Source organism: Vipera berus, assembly GCF_964194415.1.
Source record: "Vipera berus genome assembly, chromosome: 1".
NCBI lineage: Eukaryota > Metazoa > Chordata > Lepidosauria > Squamata > Viperidae > Vipera > Vipera berus.
Genome location: NC_138202.1, coordinates 134,529,653 through 134,553,719, shown reverse-complemented (window position 1 = coordinate 134,553,719; position 24,067 = coordinate 134,529,653). Strand labels below are relative to the sequence as shown.

At 38.9% G+C, this 24,067-nt stretch overlaps 1 protein-coding gene across 2 annotated transcripts in view; it reads right to left on the bottom strand.

The window, feature by feature from the left end:
* The window catches only part of CCDC93 (CCC complex scaffolding subunit CCDC93), a 43,049-nt gene that overhangs the window by 11,969 nt on the left and 7,013 nt on the right, over positions 1-24,067 (bottom strand). For both annotated transcript variants that reach the window (XM_081314625.1, XM_081314626.1), the window contains exons 7-18: positions 21,738-21,838; positions 17,145-17,181; positions 15,626-15,718; positions 15,470-15,520; positions 14,395-14,481; positions 10,653-10,769; positions 10,467-10,529; positions 9,752-9,825; positions 6,706-6,787; positions 4,309-4,380; positions 2,962-3,033; positions 2,565-2,673 (exon numbers count right to left, since the gene is read on the bottom strand). In XM_081314625.1, the coding sequence (XP_081170751.1) occupies positions 2,565-2,673; positions 2,962-3,033; positions 4,309-4,380; positions 6,706-6,787; positions 9,752-9,825; positions 10,467-10,529; positions 10,653-10,769; positions 14,395-14,481; positions 15,470-15,520; positions 15,626-15,718; positions 17,145-17,181; positions 21,738-21,838 (958 nt within the window). The remainder of the gene's footprint in view (positions 1-2,564; positions 2,674-2,961; positions 3,034-4,308; positions 4,381-6,705; positions 6,788-9,751; positions 9,826-10,466; positions 10,530-10,652; positions 10,770-14,394; positions 14,482-15,469; positions 15,521-15,625; positions 15,719-17,144; positions 17,182-21,737; positions 21,839-24,067) is intronic.

Sequence of the window (24,067 nt, the reverse complement as noted above, 5' to 3'; positions counted from 1 at the left end):
TAACAAAACATCAGGCCGGGAATACAGAAGCAGTGATAGGAAGAACAGTGCAGAGATAATAGCATTTTCTACCAGGATAACCTTAGTACTGGTCACATTATACCGGTAGTCCTCGACTTACAACAGTTCATTTAGTGACCATTCAAAATTACAACATCACTGAAAAAAGTGACTGACAACTGTTTTTCACACTTATGACCGTTGTAGCATCCTCATGGTCACGTAATTTACATTTGGATGCTTGACAATTTACATTTATGACGATTAAAGTGTCCCAGAGTTGTGTGCTCCCATTTTGTGACCTTCTAACAAGCAAACTCAGTGGGGAAACCAGATTCACTTAACAACCATGTTAATTTAAGAGCTGCAGTGATTCACTTAACAAATGTGGTGAGAAAAGTCGTAAAATGGAGCAAACTCACTTAACAAATTTCTCACTTAACAACATAAATTTTGGGCCCAATTGTGATCGTATGTTGAGGACTGCCTGTATATACAGAGTAAATCACAAAGCGCAACACACACACATATACTGTTAACCTCATTTCCAAACCAAAAATGAAGCTTCTGTTTAAAAAACTGAGAGGCACAAACCATGTTCAATTTCAGAATGCACTGATCTACATGGGGAACATGAGCTGATGTCTAAAAAGACCTTATGGTTGTCAGCAAAGATCTGTAAATACCTACATTTCTGGAGGAAAAGAACCCAGGAAAAGATAAACAGTTGTGCTCCCCACTTCATTTCCCAGATTTACAATTCCTCTACTACCTGCAGCAAGAAATAGTTATGTCAGGAATTTCCTCATGCAAATGTTGGGAAGCAGATACCATTTTTTAATGCTCCTAACATTAGTATTTATCCAAAGGACTTTTCAAATATATTTAAACAAGTTCAGAACTCTAGGAAACCTAACCTGTCTAGCATTTATTTCCCAATCTTCATAAACAGGGTTCTAAACAGTGGTGGGATTCAGCCAGTTCGCACCAGTTCAGCAGAACCGGTAGCTAATGTTTTGTTGCCCAGGCCCAGAATGGACTTCTGGAAGCGGCATCCACACAGACAACCGGTTGTTCACATATTTGAATCCCACCACTGGTTATAAATGCCACTTTCACAGAGTAATAAAGATAGGCGAGTCTCCCAATAAGATGAACTTCTGGATGGGCTACAGACAAATTGAGGCTAAGAAAAGATGAGTTATTAGAGCCAATTTAACCCTGCATCCTGACACCTTCTAGGACTTAAGGTTTTCCCTACTCTACAAGTAGTCCTCGGCTTACAACTGTTTGTTCAGTTGACTGTTCAAAGTTACAGCAGCACTGAAAAAAGTGACTTACGATCATTTTTCACATTATGACCACCGTAGAATTCCCACAGTCACATGATCAAAATTCAGACACTTGGCAACTAGCTCATATTTATGACCGTTGCAGTGTCCCCAGGATTATGTGATCACCTTTGGGACCTTCTGACAAGCAAAGTCAATGGGGAAGCCAGATTTGCTTAACAACTGTGGCAAGAAAGGTCATAAAGTGGGCAAAACTCACTTAACGACTGTCTCACTTAGCAACAGAAATTTGGGGCTCAATTGTGGTGGTAAGGTGAGGGCTATCTGTAGTTAACTAGCACATGGATAACAGCATTCTGTATGGAAGTGCCAAGTGATCGTGACATGGCTGTCTTCTGCTGGTGTCCATCCACCCCATCTGAATGAACCTGGCCTAGTTCTCTGCTGATACACTTCCTGTGCCCTCATGTAGAGAACATGATGATCATGGAAGATAGCAATAGCCCTTAGACTTATATACCGCTTCACAGTGTTTTTACAGCCCTCTCTAAGCGGTTTACAGAGTCAGCATATTGTGTCCCCAGCAATCTGGGTCCTCATTTTACCCGCCTTGGAAGGATGAGTCAATGAACACTTCACATTTCATGGCTCTATCCAAGGTGGCAATCCTGCATTTATGCAGCTTTCTGGCAGTGTTATAGACATCGTTTGTTGCTGTCTTCAACTTCCTAATCTACTGTGCACAGGAACCAGTTTGGTGGGCAGTAGGTGATTTAAGACACCAGGGTAGAAACCAGGAGACTGTGAGTCCCAGTCCCACCTTAGGCACAAAGCCAGCTGGGTGACCTTGAACCTGTCACTCTCTCAGCACAAAGAAGCAAGCTTCCAAATACGTTGCCAAGAAAATTGCAGGGACTTGTTTCAGAAGGTAACTGATTCAAAGGTATTCATAACCATCACCACTATCTAGTCTCCAGCTATGGAATTCCCAGGAAATCCCCCACCCAAATACTAACCAAGGCCAAACCTACATAGCTTCTGAGATCAGCAAAGTTGATTAGATGCTGCCATCTGCTGCTTATTACCATTTACCCCCCCAAAAAAAAATATTACAGAAGTATCAAATCTTCAATCTGCAGGCAATTTTAAAAGTACCTGAGAACAGAGGCGTAGAAGGTGACTATCCAAAGGCAACTAACAGAGCAAATATTAGCCAAACGCATCATCATGCTCTATAAGTGCATGCTATGTAGTAGTGAGAAATACACATACCTTGACCGTACAGTTCAATAAATCTCTTCTGGTACTGTGTCAACTCAGCTCTGCTGGGCACCTCATCAATCTTACGTTGCAAAATGGATATTTCCCTATTTCGGCGGGCCTGAAGGGGAGTTCAAACAAAATATAAAAACTAGGTAGTTTTTAAAAATGGAGTGACATTCCAAAAGAACTTGATAAAAGAATCATTCGCTACTATGCAGCTGCTTCCCTGGGACAGCTCTTGGTTGAAACAGCTTTTTTTTTAAAAAAAAATTAATAATCGCTTGAAACGAGGTGTACATTTTGAAGCATTCATTTTAAGAAATTAACATTCACACATTAACCAGAAATTATGTTGAACATGATGGGAAGGCATTTAGTTAAGTTCATTTTTCCCCAGCTTACTTACCAGAAGCAGTCTGATCTTCTGCAGTTTCTCTTTCTCGGTTTTGTATTGTTGGTTTATAATTTTAGTAGGTTCCTATTATTCAAGACATAAAAATATCCACATTCATGTGAGCTGAACTAAGTTCTACTGAAACCAATCTGAGGAGCAGAAGAGTGTACAGCAATACAGGTAATCCTTGACTTAGTCACCATACAAACAGCCTGAAAAAAGTGACTTATGACTGTTTTTCACACTTAAGACAGTTGCGGCATCCCCATAGTCACATGATCAAAATTCAGATGCTTGGCAACTGGTTCGTATTTATGACGGTCGCAATGTCCTGGGTTCACATGATCAGCTTTTGTGACCTTCTGAAAAGCAAAGTCAAGGGGGAAGCCAGATTCACTTAACAACTGTGTCACTAACTTAACAACTGCAGCGATTCACTTAGCAACTGTGTAAGAAAGTTCATAAAATGGGGCAAAACTCACTTAATTGTTTTACTTAGCAACATAAATTTTGGGCTCAATTGTAGTCATACACTTGAAAACTACCTGTATTCACCATTTAGTTCCACACTAAATGAAACACCTCATTCCTGCTGCTTGTCAGAATGAGGTTACTGATTTCAGAAGAGGATACAAATGGTTAATGATGAAGATTAAAGTTTAGGAGCTAATTAAGAGTTAGGGTAATGAGAGAAAGAAAAAAGAATATCTAATGGGATTCTGGAGCTTCTTCTCAATAGCATCCACATACACGATACAGTCCTAATTTATAGCTAACTCTCCCTTTGCCAAAAAAAAAAAGTGCGAATATATTTTGCTTCAGAAACTCTTCTTCAGGTTAGGGCATGTTTCTTACTTGACAGAAGCCAAACTAGAAAACCAGATATTAAAGATCTAACAACGTGGTCTCTCTTCCCCCTTTTTTCAAAGCTCACCTGGAAGAGAGGGAAACTTTCCTGCTCCTGATTCATTGCTCACGAGTTTTCCAGGCTTTGTTGCTCTCTCCTGACTATTTAAACCAGGGGTGTCAAACTGCTGGCCTGCGGGCCGGACGTGTCATCCGGAAGCCACATCCACCCCATTGCCGGAAATGGCAAAACAGTCCCAATACATCTCGCAACGTCACATGACATGTCTGATTTAAACCATCTGACTATTTAAACTATTTCTGTCACTTTCTAACCAGAACTAGATTAGATTACATTAGATTAGATTACTTTTATTGTCATTTTTTACTGTGAGCACATTGGCACACATTAAAAATGAAATTTAGTTGCTTGCTCTCAAAGCAAGGGTTTTCCCATTGAATGATAGTTATCAAGGAAGCAAAGGATAGAAAGTTCCAATACTTGCTATTTACCCTTTCCTCTCCACTTTCAGCTGCTTCCGCTTTCAAATTTTCAATGTTTTGTTGGAGGCGTGTCATCTCTTCCTTAAAGAATAAAAAAAAAAATAGAAATAGTTCATCTCCATTAGTCAACACTGTACTCTTTATGAAAAAAGAAGCCAAGAACTGCATAATCAAGAACGCAGGTTGTGTTAGGTGAAGTTACACACATAGACTAGAGACAAAATGAAATTAAAACACTGTTATTTAAGATGGAACTTCTCTTACTGATATATAGGATGCTCTAATGTTGACAGCTGCATACTTTTGGGGAGGGAAGAAACACAGATATATATTTTTTTCTGAAGTATTTCTTGCTCCGGAAAATAAAAGATGTATGCTGGTTGAAAATGTTAGTACACCATTGATTAAAAATGCATCCACCATCCAGATTACAAGAAAAAAATAATTAAAAGATGTATCTGCAAAACAACTCTCATTTCTTTAAAAAAAAATCAAAGGGGATTTTAAAGTCACAATATTTTAGGGCACTTAAATGAGTCCAGTAAAAATAATTCTCCAGCAATCTATAACTGTTACCCTAAAAGGCATTAAGATACAGGAGCTGAAAATTCATAGGACATTTCATTTCTCTTCTCTTATTCCTACTTTTATCCTAATGCTTTTCGAGAAGAAAATGCATGCCATCTGCACAACAAAAGATTATGTCCCAAATTTCTCTTAACAAGGTGCTGTTTTAGCCTCCGCTCCATGTAACATTAAAAACTCATGCAAAAATTAATTACAGCCTAAGACTACAGACATGGTAACATAGGAAGCAACCCTGTATCAGGTTAAATGAATGGTTTAGCCTAGTAATGTAATTAAAAATTCTCTTAGTTGAGAATTCTGAGAATTAGAAAACATATATCTGCTTAGGTATGACTTAGGACAGGGGTCAGCAACCCGAAACAGCAAAAGAGACACTCGAAACCGGTTCCGTCATACACACAAAAAAGTGGGAGCCGCAAAATGTGCGCGCGCATGTGGGCACACACACCCATGCGCAGAACAAGCAAAAAATACACCACCCCTACGCCCACACCGCATCCTGAGCTGCACGCACCTGTCGCTGCCCAGTGCCGCCAGCTTACGCGGGGGGGAGGGATGGACTCGCAGGCGACGGGCACTGGGATGTGGTGGTGCCTTCAGCCCGGGCACCGCCGGAGCCACCCAAGCGCCCTCCCCCTCTCCCGGGACCTCCAATCCTCTGTGTTTGATGAATGCAGCAGCTCTTCAAATGTGGAGGCGGAGGTTTGGGGAGCTGCGGAGCTCTCCAAACCGCCGCCGTCCCGTTTGCACAGCTGCCGCGTTCGTTCATGTTTGACTAGCACGGCAGACCTCCGAACGGGACGGAGAGGTGCGCGTGCACCTCTCGGAAAGGGCGGTGCCACTCTCCATTTGGAAAGGTGCGCGCGCACCACTGCCCGTTCGAAGAGGTGCGTGCGCACCGGGCGACTGGGAGCCGCAGGAGATGGCTCAAAGAGCCGCATGCGGCTCCTGAGCCACGGGTCGCCGACCTGTGACTTAGGACAAGTCAATCCAACTAAGTCTATATTGACCAGATATACCTGAACATGCCTGAAGTTGGACAGAGACCACTAGAACAGTAGTTATGTGACACTCATACCAATATTAAAAACCTGGTTGTTTGAATTGTCTGGCCTGGACTGAGGGATTTTAAATTATATTAAATTAAATTAAATTAAACTAAATTAAATTAATTTTAAATTTCAATTTTAATGTTATCTTAATTTTGTGGGCTTGTATTAATTTAATTGTATTTTATTCTCTCTTTTTGTATTGTTTTTAACTTGCCCTGTGAACCGCCCTGAGTCCTTCGGGAATAGGGCGGTATATAAATTCAATTAATAAATAAATAAATAAATAATAAATTTAACCAATATTTAATTTGGCTAACCTAAATTAGAAAATGCCAATTAGTCAGTTCAACTTTGCTATTTACCAGAATATTAAACTCCATAATCTACTGTTAGATGGAAATAACTCTGATTTAAAGAACAGAGTACCCAGAATTTTCTAGACCCAGAGCCATTTTTTTTAAATAAAAAGTCCACTCCTGCTTATTTTAACTTTCTTAATTCCAGTGGCTTCATTTAGACTTTTTTTTTTAAAAAAATGTTGTTGCTAGTATTGTGAAACAATCACGATTCCAAAGCCTTTACAAATTTACAGTCTGTTCATTCCTGCATGTCCTACCTATATAGCATGGTTCGATCACAGATGGGCAATTATTTTGCTATTCCATACTGCAAAATGAAGATATGTAACAGGATCTTAAAGGAGTTTCTTATATAGCATTACACAAACAATAACAGAGACATATCTAAATAACTTTCTCAAACTTACCCTACAATGTGCTTTAAATTCTTGTTCTTGACCTTTAAGATTCTCATTCATTGCCACCAGCGCTCGAAGCTTCTGCAATACACTAGGATAATAATATGTACGAATTAAACGAGTATTTAGAACATCTATTCTAAGCAAATGTAAGCATTAGATGAAGAGAAAACCTTTTTTTCTAATTATCTGAAAAAATCTAGCTCAGGGGTCTTCAAACTTGGCCATTTTCACTTATGGACTTTAACTCCCAGAATTCCTCCGCCAGGCATCCTGGCGGAGGAATTCTGGGAGTTGAAGTCCTCAAGTCATAAAAGGGCCAAGTTTGAAGACCCCTGAGCTAGCTGATGCCACAGAATGAAAGATGGTGAATAGGCTTAATAAAACATAACTTTGTGAAAAACTACCATCTAAGTTACTAGTTACATTTTATGCTACATAAAATATTTCTAAAAAGTTATTTTAAAAAAAGAACTTCAGTTTGAACCTACTGTGTTTATAAAAAGAAATTCAGACAGAAGTTCCTAAAAGGAATATACTTAACATTCTGTTTTAGGCAGGTGAAACTGAAATGCATTTACATCGTGTTGATGGTATTCTTTCAAAAATTATACAGTAAAAATAGGGATTAAAAGTTTCAGTAGGAACATTTGTAAAACATTTTAGTCCATAATTTAATTCCATATAAATGGAATTAAAATTAAAATTGAATTAAATAATTAGTTTTGATGTAGTTTGACCATTTTAGGAAATCTCTGCATTCAAATCACCATTGACCAAAAATCAAGATATCTAAGCTACGGTTCTACCCATACGTATTCAAGTGTTTGAACACCATATAGGCATCTTTACAGTGGAGAGAAACTGAGTTATAGGAATCACCTTTTCCTGTGTTTAGACTTGGGAAAAGCTCTTGCTTTGCTTTTCTTCACTTTTTCCATTGTGCACCAAGTGTTCTCTTGGCACACTTGTAGCAAGTTTCCTTTTTCTCCTCGTAAGAGATCAAGAAAATATGGCTGTGATCTTCCTGAAGCCACAGATTAGTAAAATCAGATCATCCTTTTTAAGAGACCTTTCTCTCTGAACACAGAGAGTGAGCTTTAAAAACAACCTGTAAACTCTGGAATACAGCCTAAAATTGTGCTGTAAGTCTTCCTGGCAATAATAAAAACACTAGTGAGTATCACCTACCTTAAAAGGTTATGCTAATTAAGAGAGTGCAATGTTCCAAATTTAAAGAGGAAAAGAGAATATACATGGGTTAACATGGTGAATGGTAATAGTTCAAAGATGCCACATCTTTCCTGGCATCACCATGCTATGGATAGGAAGAGGTCCAACAAGGGCAAAAATATATGAGTCTGCATGTACGTATACACACATGTATGAGTACACAAATAAAAACCCACGCCAAGGATAGGAAGGACTCCAACATAGGCAATATGTTTCTGTCTCTCTCTCTCTCTCTCTCTCTCCGTGTGTGTGTGTGTGTGTGTGTGTGTATGTAGCTTCTCTAAATCAGTTCACCAATGTTACATTTTTATGCATATCACATTAATTTTTGTTCGCTTAAATATTACCAAATGTTATTTGCAAATTCTGCTTCTTAAAAATACATATAAAGAGCCCAGCTTTAAAAACGATTTTGAAACTCATTTATGCTCAAGCAAAACAAATGCCCTAAATCTCGGTAAATTAGAATTAAACTGTAGCCCATTTAATTCCAGAGAGAAAAACAAGCATGTGGTTTAAAGCAATAACCCCTTAAATTAGTCATAAGTATTTTGTATCCAGCCACTGCCAAACTTTCTGATTCTTTCTTGCCAATGCTTGCTGCACATATCTTTGCTGTTATTTAAAACTGCTAATCCTTCCAAATCTGCTACTCAGTGTAACAACAACAACAATAACAGAGTTGGAAGGGACCTTGTTAGATCTTCTAGTCCAACCCCCTGCTCAGGCAAGAAACCCTATACCTCTTCAGATAAATGGTTGTCCAGTCTCTTCTTAAAAACTTCCAGTGTTGGTGTGTATGCTCCAACAGGCAGGCTGTTCCACTGATTAATTGTTCTAACTGTCAGAAAATTTCTCCTTAGTTCTAGGTTGCTTCTCTCTTTGGTTAGTTTCCATCCGTTGCTTCTTGTCCCGCCTTCAGATGCTTTGGAGAATAGCTTGCCTCCCTCTTCTTTGTGCCAACCCCTGAGATATTGGAACACTGCTATCATGTCACCCCTCGTCTTTCTCTTCATTAAACTAGACATACCCAATTCCAGCAACCGTTCCCTATATGTTTTAACCTCCAGTCCTCTAATCATCTTTGTTGCTCTTCTCTGTACTCTTTTTCTAGCGTCTCAACATCTTTTTTTACATCATGGTGACCAAAACTGGATGCAGTATTCCAATTGTGGCCTTACCAAGGCATTATAAAGTGGTATTAACACTTCACGTAATCTTGAGTCTATCCCTGTTAATGCAGTCTAGCACTGTGTTGGCTTTTTTGGCAACTGCAGCAATAGAGGCTATGAACCAAGGCCTATAGTTTTGGGGATGTAACATCTTGGCCTCTTATCCACTGCAATTCCAAGCCATGTACTTTGTGTACATAGTGAAAACAAAACTTTGAGCCAAATAAACACGTGTAAGAGTATATGCATTTTTACTGTGTGTCTACCCTTTCTAGCTTTGCATAAAATTAAAAACAAAAGCAGATAAATGAGTAAATCTTAATCATTAATTGTTATACAATATAAGGAGCACGGTGGCTCACATGGTTAGGATGTTGGGTAGATTAGCAAGCCCATATCTGAAACCCGAATGCTGCCATGGGGCGAAGTTAAGTTCCAATCCCTTGCTCCAGCTCCAGCTGGAGACGTGAAAGGGCCTCCCCAACTGGGCATTCCCCCGGACAACGGTGATGTCACCAGCTAATCCTTTCAACCCAGAAGTATGTTTTGGTGCTTCGGACACAAATGCTGTGCTATGGGGAAAAAATTAAACAATAAAGTACACCACTACGAAAGGAATAAAACAGAATGGGAATAGATGTAGCACGTACTTTGCATCTGCTTGAGATTCAACCACTTCCAAAGCTGCCAATTCCTTTTCTAATTTTTCACTATACGATTTAACCTATGAAATCAGAATTTATAACAGATGGTGTAAACATTTTGTGGATCAAAAGATGCTTAAAAGAAATCAATCTAATCAGCAAGAAACACCCTCTAAGATTTTTATCTGTCTCTGTTAAGAACTCTTGGCAACATCTGGCAACCTTTTCACGGTGTAACTAGCATGATTTCTAAAAGCATAGTTGTTTTTTCCCAAACAGTGGTAGCAGATCTCATGACTAAACATATTATACATTCAACATGATTCTTCTTGTTTGACAATTGCTACATTCTTTGATTTCCCTGAAATTTAGAAAGCAGGAAAGAGGAAGCAGACGTAACACTTATTTCTCTAGAAATCTAAGAATGAAGTGAAGTATGCTGGTTTCACTAATCCATTCAACATTTCCAGTGGTAAATGAATGCTTTGAACATCTAATGCAGTTCCTCCACTAGCTTAGATATAGCACTGATCAGATGTACTACTAAGACATCCTACATCAAACTACATCAAACCTATACTGCTGCAAGTGCATCTTACTCCTTTGATTTGCTGATGCACATGCACACAATTTTAAATGGCTCCATTCGTTTTCTGCAATTCCTAGGGCAGGTCTGAAAAAAAAACAGCAGGAAGAAGAGATGGAGAGAAAAAAAGTTTACCTCATTTAGTGTCTTTTTAGCCTCAACACATCCTGACTGTAGATCAGCACATTTAGCCTTCAACTGTTATCAGAGAAGAAAAAAATAGCAAAAGGAAATTAACTGATCACAAATTTGATAAGTGAAGTTTTTAGTGTGCATGTGAATGATTTGTGAAAGATAAGGAAGAGCCTTGTGAAAACATACCTCATCCAACTGTTTTGTTTTCTGTAAAATCTGTTTGTTTAAGGAGGCCATCTTCCTTTTATGCTGCTGGGCAACTCCAAGTCTCTCTGGGCGTTCTTCTGAAGAAAGTTCTGATTGCTGGGTGTGGGGTGGGATGGGATGAGGAGGGGTGAGTGTGTAAAAAACAACAACAACAGAGAAACAAGTTGTCACTTAAGGTTTTGCTAGCTTCTCAAGTAGAGTTTTCTGGCTGCAGTTTACATATGGGTCTCTATAAAATGGCAGATGTATATTGTCACCTTCCTAATCAACATGCGTTGCATTATTTAATAATAGTAACTACAATCCTTATGTTGATCAAGTCTTGTTTCTCAGGATATCTGCAGAAAGGTTGAGCTATAAATATATGTACTCTTCCTTAGGACTTAATTCCTACAGAAAACAAGAAAGTGAGCATGGATAGGAATTGGGACCAAGGAATATGGTCCAATTTCTTTAGAATTTTAATACATTAATTTTGGTATTACTGCTTCATCCTGTATTATTTCCAACCTAACAAAATGTTGGCAATAAATTATGTAATTGTTTTTGTATTGGTGATACAATTTTCTGAAAACAAAATTCAACGGGATCAAATGGGGAAGAAGCCAGCAAAAGAAACACTGACTTTGAAAATAGGCCACAGCTAGCCAAAGACCAGGAAAAAAAAGATAAAATTTCCCCAATATTGCCTTTAGGGAGAGACAACTGGGCAGCAGTTCAAAATGCTAATGATGTCTCCTTTCTAAGTGCTCTCCTTCCTACAGCCTGGCTGAAACAGTCCCACTGTTCTTATTGCACACTGCAAATAGACATAGATCCATCACACACGGGGAGACCAGCAACTCATATTTACTTATACTGATTAGATCCTCACAAGCACATAGGCCACCCTTATGCACAGACCCTGATTCATCCTGGGGTGAAAAAACATGGACATGTATACACAGAGAGACACAATGCCTTATTACTCCCTACTGCCACCGTTGGTAAAGGGGCTGGGAAAATTAGAAGTCATGTTTTGCATGCTTTCCCTATCTTGATTAAAAAGGTAAAGGTAAAGGTTCCCCCGCACATGTGTGCTAGTCGTTTCCGACTCTAGGGGCCGGTGCTCATCTCCGTTTCAAAGCCAAAGAGCCAGCGCTTGTCCAAGGACGTCTCCGTGGTCATGTGGCCGGCATGACTAGACGCCAAAGGCGCATGGAACGCTGTTACCTTCCCACCGTAGTGGTCCCTATTTTTCTACTTGCATTTTTACGTGCTTTCGAACTGCTAGGTTGGCAGAAGCTGGGACGAGTAACAGGCACTCACTCTGTTACGCGGCACTCGGGATTCGACCCGCCAAACTGCCGACCTTCTGATCGACAAGCTCAGCGTCCTAACCCATCTTGATTACTTTGCCCTTATTAAAAATACTCTATGAATCTGTTAGATGATATTTTAATATGAAGCAGAACATGTAGAGATGCAAGCACAGTGGCTCTTTTAACGTACTGATTTTCTCTTAATGTTCCCACTCTTCAAAAATGAGTCACATAGTTGGGTCAGTTTCCAGTCATTCTTTTTTATTCAAACCAAAAAGAGTATTCAAATCAACCTGGGAATTGGCTTGATCCAATCAAGCTTGTGATCAACAAAGGTGGCCATGATCATCGTGCCTCTAAAATTATTAGGATGTTTTCTCAAGCATCCTTCCAGCTGCTTCCCTTAAGTTTTGAAAGCTTTCTTTTCTTTTTATTTATTACAATTATTTACACCTTGCAGTTCAGGATTCGAAAACCCCACTGACCTGGCTTCTAGGCAATGTGAAGAATTACCAATACATTATTCATTCTGACAGCTGGAGCTTTCTCTGCTCAGGGTTTGCACTCACATAGCAACTGATAAGAGCACTCCTTGGTTTTGGCAGGGATGCTGGGAGGAAGAGTGGTAGAGATGCTGCAGGTTCTTGAAGGCACTTTTGAGCTCTACTAACTAGCTCAGCCTGAAGGGACGCGGTGGCTCAGTGGGTTAGGACGCTGACCTTGTCGATCAGAAGGTCAGCAGTTTGGCGGGTCGAATCCCGAGTGTCGCGTAACAGAGTGAGCGCCTGTTACTCGTCCCAGCTTCTGCCAACCTAGCAGTTCGAAAGCACGTAAAAATGCAAGTAGAAAAATAGGGACCACTACGGTGGAAAGGTAACAGCGTTCCGTGCGCCTTTGGCGTCTAGTCATGCCGGCCACATGACCACGGAGACGTCCTCAGACAAGCGCTGGCTCTTTGGCTTTGAAACGGAGATGAGCACCGGCCCCTAGAGTCGGAAACGACTAGCACGCACGTGCGGGGGAACCTTTACCTTTACCTAACTAGCTCAGCTGTCACTTTTCTTCACTTGCAGGGACAGATTTATTGAAATTTTGGAGTGTTTATGACACAAGTTTGCATTTTTGGAAATGCCTTTCTGTGGTTATTAAAGATGTTATCATTTATATTAAAATAAATAAAATAAATCCTTGCAGCTGCTTCCTAAAGAAGTATCCCCCTTCCCCCCCACACACACTTCCTTCTAAAAGGGGGAAAAAATGCTTGGCAGCCTTTCTTAGACTCCTTCAACCATGCAAAAGCCAGAAGAGATTCATAGGAAGCCTCCTCTGGCTTTTGAGACCTAAGATGATGTTGTTTTTCAGCGCTGTTTTTTTCTCTCCATTACTTGCCATAGCCCAAAGTGGCGTATAAATATGCATAACACTTCTGCAGACATCTCTTTGCGGTTCCTAAGTAACAGAAGAGGTTATGAGGCAAGAGGAAGGGAAATGGGAAACTTCAGGTCAATGAAAGTGTTTTGTCAAGGCAAATTTTGCCATCTCTCTGCCTGACAAAGAGCATTGTGCCTCCTCCAAAGCAGAAAGCTCATCATCAACATGAAACGTAGGCTATACATAATTACACACATTCCCATATGTGCACACATACATAAATACACACATGAATACAATAGCCCTTGCTATCTGCCCTTGCATTAGTTACAATTTCACTTTTTTAAGCAATTTCTCCTAACAAGAGACCAGACCTTTAGATCTGGGGTAATGGTTCACTTGCCTGTGGCCTTTTTTGTTCTTGTTATTTTATGCCTGTGCAAAATGGCAGCTTTTGAATATGGAAAAGCATGTTTTGTTTTTCAAAAACCTTGGCTACCATTTTGTCAACCCACATAAGTAACAAGTGTTACCCGTATCTGTTTTTCACATTATAGATTATATTTCTCCATTGTACAATTTCTTTAGTGGAAAGCTGCCGTTCTAGCAAAACTTTAATTTCAAATAATCTTAATCTAATCTGGCTCCTAGGATTTTCAACAAGATGAATTATTTTTCTAGTATGTGAAGTATTTCAATTTTACCAACTTATAACATAAATAGACAATTATGTCAGTTCCCGACTGGGAAGTCTCCTTCCCTAATTTTATAGAAGAGGACAGATCACGCTTTGAGCTTCAGGGTGAAGGATGAAACCATAAATGTACCTTCCCATTCCTCTTCCTGTGAATATAAACAAATATTTATTTCTGCAAATGATATGATCTGGACCCAACAGAGAATCAAGAACACACACTCTTATTAGCCTTGGCTCACCCCATCATTATTATTCTAACGGGTAGAAGTTTGTTTTTAAAAAGTTGCCATATAGGGAGTTGAAAACAAAACAGCCTTAGATCAAAGTTTGGTTAAAAATGAGCATAACCTACCTTTTCAGCATATTCCGATACAATTTGCTTGATCTCATCAGACTGAAGTCCAACTATCTGGCCTACGGTGCCTGCGGTCAATCTGCCCTGAAAGCATAGCTCAAGTTGGTTTAAGACATACAAACACATTTATCTCCATGAAGATCAGGGATACAATGAAAAATGTTTAATTGTTTTCACCGATGCCCCAGTTTCTTTGTTTGTTTTTAGCCTTTTCCCTTCCTATTCCTCTTTTTCCTTTCTGAATCATATCTGTTTGGGTGCAAGCTTCTCATGTTGGCAGTGACTCTCTCTCCAATTCATAACTGTGCGCAGGTAGTCCTCAATGTACCACCACAACTGAGCCCAAAATTTATGTTGCTAAGCAGGAAATATTTATTAAGGAAGCTTTGCCCCATTTAACGACCTTTCTTGCCACAGTTAAGTGAATCACTGCAGCTATTAAGTCAGTGACACCATTGTTAAGTGAATCTGGCTTCCCTCTCGACTTCGCTGGTCAGGTTGCGGAAGGTGGTCACGTGACCCCGGGACACTGCAACCATCATAAATATGAATCAGTTGCCATGCCTCTGAATTTTGATCACGTGACCATGGGGATGCTGCAACGGTCCTAAGTATGAAAAATGGTCGTGTCACTTTTTTCATCGCCTTTGTAACCTCAAATGTTCACTAAATGAATTGCTGTAAATCAAGGAGTACCTGTATTTGGTTACTTTCTTAAGGAAAGGCCCTCTTAAGAGTGGCAGGTTTCCACCCTTTTAGCCTTCCATAAGGCTTTGAAGATCCGGCTTTTCCCTCAAGTGGTAGGAGAAGCACATTAGAACAGATTTGGTGCCAGGTTTTTGTTGTTTCCAACATTTTTAATCGGTTGAGCTTTATCATTTTAATATGACTTTATATTGCACATCTTTTACTTTTTGATTGGGAGCTGCCCAGAATTGACTGAAAAATGGATAGCTATATAAATATTTTCACTTGTGTCTCCCTCTTAAACTGCTACATGCAATTAAACAACAAACATTACAAGCAAATAATTAACTTCTTTCTCAAGACACTAAATATAGAACTAGTTTACCTCTTCTGTTCCCATTGCAGCCATTTCAGTCATCAATGTTTTGATACGAAGCTGATTTTAAAAAAGAGAGAGAGAGAGAGAAGGGGGCAACAACAGAAAGTTAGTTTCTAAACAAGACTCCAAGGATTTTAGTCAAGAAATATCAATTATGGGTACCTCTTCAGCAGCTTGAAGGTCATCCTCAGTATAAGCATCATTTTTTCCTGATGATGCAAATCCAGCTGGCAGTACAACTTTCTTGTCTTCAGACTATTACAAAGCAAAGGATATTTGTATGATTAAAATTAAAAATGGATGGAATCACAAGACAAAAGAAACCATCAACATACAGCCTAAATTTATTTAAGAAATAATGCTGAATCCAAACAAGCACAATTTGGTTCACACATGATGTTAATTCACGGTTCACCGAGTCAGCTGGATGGATGTGAACACTCAGAGGCATAATTCTGTCAGGCACAAAGAGTCCAGATAAGGGTCAACAGAATTCAGGAGGGATTGGACTTGGATTGCTTGGGTAAACATAATAACTCTAAGCTGATAACATATTTAATTCCACTCCCACTTCTGCCTGCTCTTCTCCCACAAGTTCATAGTTAACAAGCAATAATAGGTGATGTCACATAGTGCACCAAGAAAAAAATAAAGCCAGCACACAATGTTGTGGCTTTGTAGGATGTTTGAACTCAGCCTCTTCTTTCCTCCATTACATGTTATTCCTAAGCTGTTGTCTAGAACAGGGGTCCCCAACCACCAGTCCATGGACCAGTACCGGGCCACGGCATGCTAGCAACCATTCTGCACAAACAAGTGAAGCCCCATCTGCAGGATGCAGGCAGCACACAAAACCACATCCCCCTCCGATCCATAGAAAAACCTCTCTCCATGCAACCGGTCCCTGGTGCTCAAAAGGTTGGGGACCTCTGGTCTAGAACAATTAAGAAAATAGAGCTACACAAAACTGCCTTTCCTAATACCCCTTGCATCCCTGAACTAAATGGGAAAATGTAAAATAGGTTCTACTTCCAATCATTTGAGATCTGCCTTTACAAAAATCCAGAACAAGCAGGATTTCTATGGGTGGAGAGGCTTCTGCTCACTTTTGAGAGAGGAATAATTGGAATTCTTCTACCAGTCTGAGGAAGCTGGGATACTGATGGAAGGCTTGCAAGCACACTAATTTCCTCTCCTCTTCAATGTACCCTAATATTGCCAATCTTCGGGGAGTGCAGGATGGATCTGGAATGAAAACTACTGCACCTTCTTAGATCTTATTAGGAGGGGAGATCACTTTTGGGACAATGCAGTCCTGCTGATATCCATATTTGTCTGAAATGGTATAGAGTTTCCTGTATGAGAAGGGGGTTGAACTAGATGACCTCCAAGGTCCCTTCCAACATCATCATCATCATCATCATCATCATCATCATCATCATCATTATTATTATTATTATTATAGTCATGTAAGGATTCAGAAATGACAAATACCACCTAAGTTGCAACCAGAGGTTAACTAACCATTAGTGTTGCCCTTGCAGTGGTGCTACATGAGCAAATAATGAAATCAAGTTGCCGCTTTCAAATGCTCTTTTTGGATAATCCCAGGTAGGACACATTGCAAGAGTCTAGTTGAGGACTGTGTAAGGTGTGTTTATCGAGGAAGAAACAAACTTACCTTCTCAATTTTTCCTTGCTTGCTGAACCCATACCTCCTGTAATACATAAACAGAGAAAAACAAAAAGATTTTGCTAGCTTCATTTTAGTTTGATAAAAGATGTCACTTTGCCCATGCATAAGGCACTCTCCACACAAAAATCAGACAGGAGGTTCTGGGTTAATTGGGAGTTTAAAATAAAGCGGTGAACTTTCACCAACACTGGAGAATACTATAACAGTGCAGCAACAAAGCCAAAATAATGGGGCAATTCCCTATACTGTAAAATATATGAGCAATGAGGGATTACAACTCAAAGACTAAAGAAGGTGATTGAGTGACATGGCTTCACTAAAATATCTGGCAGACTGGGGGAACTTTAACACAGTCTTCCTATAAGCAAACTGAATTTCCTACTTTTTAATTATTCTTATGTCATTTTTTTCAGTGGTTATCAGTGGTTTGGGAAGGGACAGATTTGCCTACAGAGGCCTCCAACTCTCCTCCACAACCTTAATTTGAATAAAAAGAAAACTAAGCCATACTCCAAAAATTTTGGCATTAAAATTCAGCAATTCAATCTTGGATGCTGAGAAGGCCACCTGAACCCCAAGGGTGCCTACACCAATGTAACAGCTGGGGATCCAATGGAGAAGCATCACACTGGAGGTGATAGATTAATAACAGATACCACCTCCCCCACCCACCCACCCACTCATGCAACTCCCTACTCTCCCCATCTTTTAGTTATAGCAGATAATTTGTATTGTTATAGTATTCTATTAATAAATATAAATATAAATAATATAAATATAAATATAAATAATATAAATATAAATAAATAAAAAATAAATAAATGAATGAATGAATGGAAACAGTCCTGATGACAGGTTTTTGTATTGTTTTAGTCAACACTGTAAACCGGCCAAAGTCGCCTCTGGGTAAGATGGGTGGCAAACAGATTAAACAAACAAACAAACAGATTAAATAAATAAACAAATAACAAATAAATATAAATATAAATATAAATAATATAAATATAAATATAAATATAAATAATATAAATATAAATATAAATAATATAAATATAAATAAATAAAAAATAAATAAATGAATGAATGAATGAATGAATGGAAACAGTCCTGATGACAGGTTTTTGTATTGTTTTAGTCAACACTGTAAACCGGCCAAAGTCGCCTCTGGGTAAGATGGGTGGCAAACAGATTAAACAAACAAACAAACAAACAGATTAAATAAATAAACAAATAAATAAATATAAATATAAATAATATAAATATAAATATAAATAATATAAATATAAATATAAATATAAATAATATAAATATAAATAAATTAAAAATAAATGAATGAATGAATGAATGAATGGAAACAGTCCTGATGACTAAAAAGAACATAAATGAAAAGCTGCTCACATTTTTGCTACTCTAGTGCTGCTTGTTGCTGGAATATCCAATAAAACTATCTTCCTTCCAAGATAAGTCTTTTATTGGAGTCTTCCCCTGAAAAGCTAGACTCTTTTAATCAACCTAATGTTGTACATTTTCTTTTCATGTGCCTTCTCCAGTGAACTGTCCAAGCTATAAAACATAGAAGAGGAGAGAGAGACTATAGCTTGTGGATGGAACATAGGCTCAGCATGCAAAAGGCCCAGTCCCTGACATCTCTCCTTTGCATGGAAAAGGCTGAAACTCTGGATGGGAAATAACTAAGAGTCCTTGTTGTTTAAGAGATCGTTTAAGATTACAAGATTAAGGCAATCCTTGAATTAGGACCATAACGGAGCCTGCCTATTATGGTCGTAAGACGTAATGATCATAAAACGGGTTGGTCATGTGGTTGAACTGATTTTGGGGACTTTGTGTTGGTTGTTAAGTGAAAGCAATGGTTGTAAGTAAGAACCTATTGTTTGCTATGGGTGCAGTTTTGCTAAAAACCGCAAGTGCCATTTTCAGCAAAAAAAACATGGTCATGTGACTTTGGGATGCTGCAAATGGGCATAAATATGGCTGAGTCCCCGAAGTGTAATCATGTGACTATGGGGGTGGTGGGGGAAAGACTGGTATCTGGTATTTAGGCTTAGCAATCCAATCTGTCATATTTTATTAACTATTCATGTTGAGGAAAACACAAGCCAAGATAAAGGGAATAAACACTATCACACCAAATCTGGATCTGGAACAAAGCTGAATATCTGTATATTTTGATTTGTTTGGAATACATACTTTGGCATGGAGCAAATAATGAGAAATAATGAAATCAATTATAAATTACTGTGACAGCTAAATAATGAAATCGGACTGCTTTGGTTTGGGGAGAATGCACCATTTAATAGGCGATAAGTTTATTTTCATGTAATACCTCTCCCCAGCTCCCACCTTCCAAAAAGAAATAAGTTTTACCCTGAACACTAAGAATGTTCATCAAATACCTCTACTGAATAACAAAAGTGCAGCAATATTAATGAGAAAAATTCAAACTCGTTTAGAACAAAACACACAAAGGAAAATACTCACAAGAAATACTCAGTGAAACTAAGAGGAGGAATAACAAAAAGAGATGGAGATTTGAAAATACAGCTAAGACTGCAGTGGAAAAGTCATAATTGATAAAATTAGCAAATGTTTCTCAATGAGAATGTAAAAAAAAATTACATCCAACACTAAAATTGCCCCCTGCCCTTTGGAATATTCTCCCCCGCCAGGCGGCAAGACAGGCCCCATTCTCCTGGCCTTCTGAAAAGGAATTAAACCATGGTTCTATAGCAGGGGTGTCAAACTCAATTTCATTGAGGGCCGCATCAGCATTGTGGTTGCCCTCAGGGGGCCGGGTGGGTATGGCCAGGGTGGGCGTGGCCTACTGGGTGGGCTTGGCTAGAGTGCTTATGACCTGCTGGGTGGGCGTGGCCAGCTCTACATAGTTGGCATCAAGGGTGCCTATGGGGGCCTGGGCAGGAGTGGGACGGATCTGAGGGTCTCTGGCAGAAGGAGGGTCTCTGGGCCAGGGCCAAGGCAGTGGGGGCCATTCCCTCACTGTTTCCAGGATGGCTTCGCGGGCCGCATGAAACCACTTCATGGGCCGGATCTGGCCCCCGGGCCTTGTGTTTGACATGTCTGTTCTATAGCCTCCATGGGGAGCCCAGAGAAGTGTGAGGCCATGGGCTGACTAAGGCCCTGAAAGCTCTTCCTTTGTCTTTTATCTAATTTTTAACTGTTTTAATATCCTTGCCACTTTCTAATTTTTTAAACTTTTATATACTGTTTTTATATTTGTTTGTTGTATACTACCCAGACTTCCTCTCAGACAGGCATAAGAATAGAATAGAAAATAGAATAGAAAATAGAACAGAAAATTAGAATAGAGTAGAGTAGAGTAGAATAGGACAGTATCAAAAGTTTCAGAAATCGATTTGCTAAATATACTTTCTGGCTGATTGTTCCAATGCAACAACGTAATGTCTGGAGTCGCCTTTTGCAAAACAGGTGTCCGTAGAAATAAATAAAAATGTATATTTCTTTCATATAGAAATATATAAGCTGGAATCACTGAGGAGTTTTTATACATACAAGTTAACACATATTTTCACCTCAGACTTCATATTAAGCTTTTCATCACCTGCATCTACTGCTAGCCTTCACAGATACTGAACATCTAGATCAGGGGTCTTCAAACTCGGCCCTTTTATGACTCATGGACTTCAACTCCCAGAATTCCTCAGCCAGGCACACTGGCTGAGGAATTCTGGGAGTTGAAGTCCATGAGTCATAAAAGGGCCGAGTTTGAAGACCCCTGATCTAGATAGTCAACTTACAAAAGTTCATTTAGTAACCGTTCAAAGTTACAAATGGCACTGAAAAAAGTAACTTATGATCGTTTTTCACTTATGACTATTGCAATATCCCCATGGTCACATGATCAAAATTCAGATGCTTAGCAACTGATTTATATTTATGACAGCTGCAGTGTCCCGAAATCCCCTTTTGTGACCTTCTGACAAGCAAAGTCAATGGGGAAGCCAGATTCACTTAACAACTGTGTTACTAACTGAACAACTACAGTGATTCACTTAACAGTTGTGGCAAGAAAGGTCATAAAATGGAGCAACATTCACTTAACAAATGTTTCACTTAGCAAGAGAAATTTTGGGCTGGATTGTGGTCGCAGGTCAAGGACAACCTGTATTCAGGTTGGGACCAGAACGTCTGTCACTAAGCTATGAGGTTAAATGAATCATACCCAATTTTATGACAGAATCCGGTTTTCCCCATTGATTTTGCTTGTTGGAAGCTTCCTGGAAAGGTCACAAATAGTATTTCACAGCAATATACCTCAACACAATTGCCACTGCGCTGCAACAGTTCTAACAGCTTATAAAATCTCAGGAGGACACATTTCATGCCAAGTACAAGCTAAGCGTTGTAGGCTCACTATCCTCTTGTGTAAACCGATCCTCAAAATATCCGACTGCTGTGAAGATATTAGCATCATACACCAAGCTGTCTTAATGATTTTGTCGTAAAGAAATCCTTAGTAAGTTTCCACGGAGCTATCATTTTTTCTGGAAAGTAGCTTAAGGGACCTCACTTTTAACTTACCTGCCATATTCCAGAAGGGTAGCATGAACTTTGGACTCCTCATCTAGTAATTTCTCTGCTCCCACTCGTCTTTGGTATTTCCTCCGTGGCTTGTAAACCTCCTGGAATACAATAAATACCCATCACATGTTATAGCTCATATTCATGACAGTTGCCGTGTCCCAGGGTCATGTGATTACCTTTTAAAGTGTTCTGAGCCACAAAGTCAGTGGGGAAAACAAATTCATTTAACACCATGTTACTAACTTAAGTACCGCAGTGATTCACTTAACAAATGTGACAAGAAAGGTCGTAAAATGGGACAAAACTCACTTAAGAAATTTCTCACTTAGCAACATAAATTCTGGGCAGAATTGTGGTTGTAAGTCAAGGACTACCTGCAGAGCTAAATTTAAGTAATTTACAATACTAATATCATTTGTGGTACTTCTTCATAATAGTCATCTTCATAAGCATCTTTGTTTTCACATGTGTGCGTGTGTGTGTGTGTGTGTGTGTGTGTGAGAGAGAGAGAGAGAGAGAGAGAGAAGAGACTAGGTTAGTCTGGGGCGGGGGGAAACGGGAATCCTTTATTGGACTGCAGAAACAGAGCTGAGATCTTCAGGATCCACTGAGGGAAAATCCTTTACTGGGTTGCCGGAACAGATTTAAAATGAAGATTTTAGCTCCGTTCCTGCAACCCAGTGATGGACAACCATTTGTCTGAAATGGTATAGGGTTTCCTGCCTGAGCAGGGGGTTGGACTAGAAATCCTTCAAAGTCCCTTCCAACTAGATGATGATGATGATGTTGGTTGTTGTTGTTGTTGCTGCTGCTGCTGCTGCTGTTATATCCCCTCCCCTCTATCTACCAAGATGAAATTCTTTGTTGGACTCAGTGGATACCTCTCCTACTTCAGTAGATGGAGGAGAGAGAAAATCTTCCACTGGGTGGCAAGAAAAGAGCTACGGTCCTGAAGATTTTCTCCAGCCCAACGAAGCATTTCTTCTCAAGTGGACAGAAGGGAAGGAAAATCCTTCCTCAGCCTTGAAATCTCAGCCTGGGCAGGAGGGGAGAAAGTTAGTTTCATGAAACAACTCTTCATCACTGAAAACACTGTTTCTTTTTTATGGTCCATTATAGCTAATTCCCAAAATTGCTGAACAGATTTTGAGGAGATTCCTCAATCATTATATACATAGAAACAGGTTTTAAAATTGGCTGAATAATTTTTCAGTATTATACAACTGGCTAGTGTCAGTGAATTTCTGATCACTCAAATTGTTTGGTTATGCCATCTTTTGAACAGACTGTCCAGTGTTTGTTTTTTTAAAAAAAATACACAGAGATGCAAACTTAAAAACAATAAAGACATACACACACAGCTGCAAACTTGCCAACTTTAAAATCTGTAATATTCTTGAAAATAATAAAAGAGAAATGCCAGTCCTTTAAAAAAGGAATACCTTGCATACTTAAATAAGACTTAATTTTGAATCACTGAAGATAATTGATCATTAATTCTACTTCTAATCTTGAATAATTATGCTTAATTACCAGAGACTTAATTATGGCTGCTTTAACTAGCTATATAAGAATCATTTTAGTATAATTAAGATGGGAAAATGAAAAGCATGCATTTCATCTATAATAAGCAATTAAAAGATATAAAACAAAGCAATGTACTTAAATTTAAGGTAAAACAAGTGAATTGAACAAAGAATGATCAATGTGTGACCCTGTGAATAATCCACTTAGATTCAGATAGTAGTGACCATCTTAAATAATTTCTATTTGTAGGAAATAGACAAGATAGTTCTAATTATTTTTGACAATCATAGTTATAACAAGAACAGGCTTTATATGTGACATTTTTATACATAAAGCAAACTTCACTTTACCTCCTCTATCTATATGGCCTTGCTAAATCAAATAGAAATGTCAAGAAAACTAATTAAAGTCTTCCTTGAATTGAGGTAAATTTCTAGAGACTACATGAACGTTATATCATTTTCCTGGCAAATGTACTGTAATTTTTTGTGTGCTGGTTTGATTATTTGAATTATTTTAAGAAGGGAAACATTCTAACTACATAAGTAAATTTCATATTTCTCCATAAATTCTGTTTAAAGTCTGGTGGTTGGACCATACAGACCACTTTTATTAAACATTTATTCAGGATTCCAGTATCTTTTAGGTATTGTTTTTTTCACTGGGTAAAAGCCTGCCATAAAAATATGATTAGAGATCATCACTAGTTTGAAATAATTGACCTATATAATTGGCAATCATAAGAATCACAGGGAATGAGGGAAGAAGGAATAGAAACATGCAAAAAAAGGTTAATAAGC